Raw genomic sequence first — 5,087 nt, 5'->3', positions numbered from 1 at the left:
ATAATCTGTTGTCCTTTTGGTAAAATTTGGGTTGGGGTAGGATAATAAAATAAATTGATTTGTGGAAATAATATAATATAATATAATATATTCAGTATCTCATTCTTTTACCTTTTTTTACCCCAATTATTTATTTAGAGTGACTAAAGAAAAACAACTACTACTATTTTCTGATTGAACTGTCCATTCATGCTTATTTTGTAAAAGCATTTTCTGGGGGAAATAAGCCACCACAATGCAGTTGTGGTCCAACAACATTCAGAAACAGGTTTCAAGGTTCTGCTATGCAGGCATTCCTCATTTTTTTCTCCAGTCTGTGTGATTGTATCCATGATGGCTTCGGTAAAAAAAAAATAAATTGATAACTTCCGAATGGTCTGAACTACTTCTATCTTCCATTTAGTGTCTGTCACTTCGACATCTCTTTTTGGGAAGTTGCGGAGCTGTGTAGTAGCAAATAAGAAAGACATTATTATATTCTCTACCGAATAAATTTTAACAGAGCATAGGAATTCACTAAATTTAAAAAACTTTTAATCACGAAAAAAAAAAATAACGTACAACTGAAATTAAAAGGACTAATTTCAGTCCATCCTAGACTAACTAGGTCAGACCTAAAACGTCATAATTTTCACTTATAAGTAAAGTTATTTACAAAAACATACCTGTGCCTGTTGTTGTCTCCTGACCGAAGACACGTTCCTCCACATTCTCCTGCTTCTCCCATTCCTCCCCTGACTTGGTGTCATCATCTCCATCTGAAGACCATGGCCATTTGATTTTGCTGGAATCAAGCTTCCTTAGTGCCTTTTCTTTCTTCTTCTTTCTCTTTATGGCCTTATTTAGTACCAAGCCCTTCAGTTTGTCAATGAACCGGTCACTTTCGAATGAGTCTGAGGACGACGATAATGAGGAAGAAGATGAAGAAGATGACCTTGCTTTTACCGTTGATTTAACCAAACAAGACATATGCTCAAGTAAGTGAATAAGGTGGGTGGTAAGCCTCAACAGATGCAGCTTGGCCTCTTTCAGCTTGTTCTTTTGCTTCGTAGTTATCTCCCGCAGCCGCCAGAGTATCTAGACCAACTAACACCTGCCCTGTCTCCGAAACCCTTCATCAGTTCGGAAACAAGGGGTGGAGGAGGATTAAGGGAGGAAAGAACGAATAACAATAAATTAAAATTACTATTATAATTGTGTTTTACTGTAGTATAATGAATAAAAAATCAATCTCTAAATGTCAATTTACCTGAAAGAGACAAATAATTACAAGTCAATCATTTTACACTATGCTCTCTTTATATGTTTCCAAATGGCTTAGGAAGTGGTATATTCTGACTTGTTCCTTCAGGTGAGATAGCTGGCTGTACCTGATCATTGCGTACATAAGTAGTTAATGTAGGTACTATAACAATAAGAAATAGGGTGTGTGGTTTTTATGATTTGATTCATAAACTGAACTGGTAAGGAATTGATTATTGAAGCTTGTTGTTATGTAATTCTTGCTGGACTAGATGACTGCATATGGATCAACAGTTATACTGGAATGACGCCCGCCACTACCCTACTGAATGATAAACTGCTTAATTTCAGTAGACTGTATTGAACCTTACTTGACACCTGACACTGGAGCTGGAGAGAGAGCAAGGGGTTGTGACTCTTAAATAGGCAGAAATTCTCCTTTTATACCACCATCCCATCCCCCTCCCTCCACCATAGGTTGCTGAATCAATACAAGTTATTTTAATTAATATTTTCTATATTTTTACTAATATAGGCCGATTACGAAATTCTAATGCTGATTATTTTGTTACATCATAAACACATAATTTAATGGATAAGTAGTATATAATCAAAGGCTGAATGTTTTCTTAAAATCTTTCTATGCTCTCTCCGTCTTTTTTTGGAGATGAGTTAATTTGCCTACTCCCTGACCTGCTATTCTTTTTTTTTTTAATTTTTTTATTATTCACCCCCCCCCCAAAAAAAAAAAATCCTTTTTATCATCCTTCTTTTCGTCTAGCATTATTACATCCTCTTCTATTTCCTTTTCATCCTTCCTTTCTTCTAGCACTATTGAACTAGTGTCATTTATTGGTTTAATATCCTCCTTCTTTACCTTCTACTGATGATCTGGTGTCATTTATTGGATTAATATCAACTTCCTCTTCCAATTGCTTTCTATCTGTTCCTCTCCTATTCATGAACTGTTTTCCTCTTTGATTCTTTTTCAGAGTCAATATTTCATTTTTTCGTCTGTCTTGGGTATTTAATTTTGATCGTTGTTTGGCATCTTTTTGTTTTGTCCCCGAATCTGTTGTTTTATATGTTTTTGATGTTTTTGTTGTTTCCTGTGATGAAACTTTCTGAGAGGAAATTGTTTTTAAAATGATTTCATCGCCGATTACATTTAAATACTTCTTTATTATTTGTGTTTCAATAAACCATTTCTTTTATTGTTCAATATCATCACTGTTCAATAATGTAAGTAATTTTAAATTGTTATCTTTGTTATCAATAGACACTATTTGGTTTTTGTAAATTTCATCGTCGTTAATGTTAATTTTTTCTCCAATCAGTGTTAAGCCCTTAATATTATATATAATTGGAAAAACAGAGGGGGTTTTAATAGCTTTCTTTATATTTTGGGAGTTTAATAAACCTGTTTTCATAGTACTGATGTCATATAGGTTTTGTGAAAAATGTAGGTTTAATTGAATAGAAGGCATAAGAATTTTATCGTTTATTACAGTAACAAGATTTTTATAGAACTGGGCGCAGAATATAAATTTAGAAATATGATTCGAAAGAGAATAGAATAATTGTTTCATTTTATTTTGGGCAACACTATTCCTACAAAATATTTGTTTTACTTTAATCTGATCGAATGCTAATAACAAATACTTTTTTCGGCACTTCTCTGCTAGGTAAGCATCGAGTTCATTAATAATAGTTCTGATAATAGAGGAGAACTTTTCTACTAAAGTTTCATCATAGTCTGAAGAAACGTCAATTGTATTAATCATCGACAAATGTATTTTCGATTCTTTTAATTCAGAAGTCATCACTAACATTTTAGAATTCATTTCTTTATTTTTTGGTTTTAATATCTAATTTTCTGATTCCTGCATTTGTTGAATGGCTAATATTCCAGTAGTATCACCATATGACTTGCGAATCACTTGCAAGATAATTACATAAAAGTGTTTTACATTTCGTACGCTGAAACCTTTTTTAATTTCATTCTGATAAATTGTATATATAATTGTAATAAAAGTATATACCTTTATAACTTCATAATTTGTTTCTTTTGTATATTTGTATAGATCCGCAAGTTGTTCTATTATATTTTCTTTAACTAAATCCATAGATGCAAGTTGATCTACTAACATTTTAGCCAAATAATTTGGTTCTTGTAACTGACGGTTTAAAACACCATTTAAATCAACATAAGGCATTAATTCTTTTTTGTGTTTTTTTACTATTTCATCAGTAATATTAGTTTTGAAACTATTTAGTATATGATTAAATAACCCTCTTTCTTCCTCATTAGTAAATAATATATTTGCTATATTTTCCTGTTATAGATCATCATTATAATTACTACTGTTAATAATTTCATTTAACTTAGCAATTCTATTTGTGTGTTCTTGCTGAATATAATTATTGTGTTCTGTATTAAAATGATCAATAATCTTTATTATTATTTCTTTAATTAGTTTATTTGTTTCACTTGAATAATTATTATTTATAAACAATATATTTGAAAAACATTTAGTTATATCATCATTTAATAATATAGATTTTTCTAAAAAATTATTAAATAATGTATTATTAAAAATATTTGTTATGTTTATATTATCCAATAATTTATTATATTTATTTAGCATTTGGTCCTGAAGTTGTTTATAAGTTTCTTCTTCTTGTTGATCTTTCTTAAGTTCTTTTGTTTGCAGTGATAATAACTCCTCCTCATATTGCCGTTGATGGGCTTGTTTTTGTTCCTCAAGTTGTTTCATATAGGTTTTTTCTAGTTCATGTTTTTCATAGTTACATTTCTCAAGTTCATTTTTGTAAGTTTCTTCTAGTTGATGTTTTTCATTAAGCCGCTTTAGATTCAAAAATTCTATTTGTTTTTCATTTATTTCTCGTTTACAAGTTTCAGTTATATCAATCTTTATTTTTTTATCACTTTCGCAATCGTTTAAAGAACTCTTTAACTCAGCAATATGTCTATAACTTTGAGTTAATTCTTCATTTATTCTATTTATTTTTTGTGTTTGTTCAGATAATTGTGTGGTACATAGTTGTAGTTTTTTATTGAGTTCAACATTTTTAGATTTTATTTCAGTATTATTTGAATTAGTTAGAATATTTAACTGTTCAATTTGATTACCTAATTCTGTTATTTGTTTGTCTTTTTCTGTTAGTTGTTTGTCTTTTTCTATATTTCTATTATCTAATTCTTTTATTTGTTTGTCTTTTTCCTCTATTTTATCTTCACATTCTTTTAATTGACCTAAATACAATACTTGGGTTTTCAATTCTTCTTCATATTTATTGTTTTCAATTTCTATTTTGTTTATTATATTTTTTTGTTTTTCTATTTCAGTTGTAAACTTGTCAACTTTTTTATTTAAGTCGATTATTTCGCGTTCTTTTTCTGCTATCGCAGTCTTTGGGAAAAATTTTTCCATATTACACTCATCATATTGTTTATTTAATAAAGCTATGGTTTCCTTTTGTTGATATTGACTTTTAATAAGAGGATATGTTTTAGTTATTAATTTTATGTATCGATCAGACAGATCAAATAAATGAAACAATTTATTTAGTAATATGATTGTTCTTGTTTCATCATCATCTTTAGCAGAAACATTGTTTAAATAAGTTTTTATATTTATACGTTCTCTTAAACCTGAGGTCCCATCCTCAGGGAAATGTACCATACTCAAGATTGTTTTAACAATTTCACTCATTTTTTATGGGGTGAGAAAAAAATACCTATTTTGAAGTCCAATGTTAATTTTATCTTATTGAAATGAAATGAAACAGTCCATCAACCAATGCACATTAAATTGAATAGG

General features: G+C 29.6%; 1 protein-coding gene across 1 annotated transcript; it reads right to left on the bottom strand.

The window, feature by feature from the left end:
- Nucleotides 1-3,581: 3,581 nt before the first annotated feature.
- LOC138351478 (putative leucine-rich repeat-containing protein DDB_G0290503) lies at nt 3,582-4,697 on the bottom strand. Its single transcript, XM_069303308.1, has one exon. The coding sequence runs from the start codon at nt 4,695-4,697 to the stop codon at nt 3,582-3,584; it is 1,116 nt and encodes a 371-aa protein (XP_069159409.1).
- Nucleotides 4,698-5,087: the final 390 nt, after the last annotated feature.

Source organism: Procambarus clarkii, chromosome 49 (genome assembly GCF_040958095.1).
Source record: "Procambarus clarkii isolate CNS0578487 chromosome 49, FALCON_Pclarkii_2.0, whole genome shotgun sequence".
Lineage (NCBI taxonomy): Eukaryota > Metazoa > Arthropoda > Malacostraca > Decapoda > Cambaridae > Procambarus > Procambarus clarkii.
Note: the sequence above shows the minus strand (reverse complement) of the source record. Positions and strands in the feature narration are given on the sequence as shown.

What these genes read in the sequence shown, in the direction of transcription:
- LOC138351478 (XM_069303308.1), bottom strand. Translation starts at nt 4,697, where the DNA reads ATGGAAAAATTTTTCCCAAAGACTGCGATAGCAGAAAAAGAACGCGAA.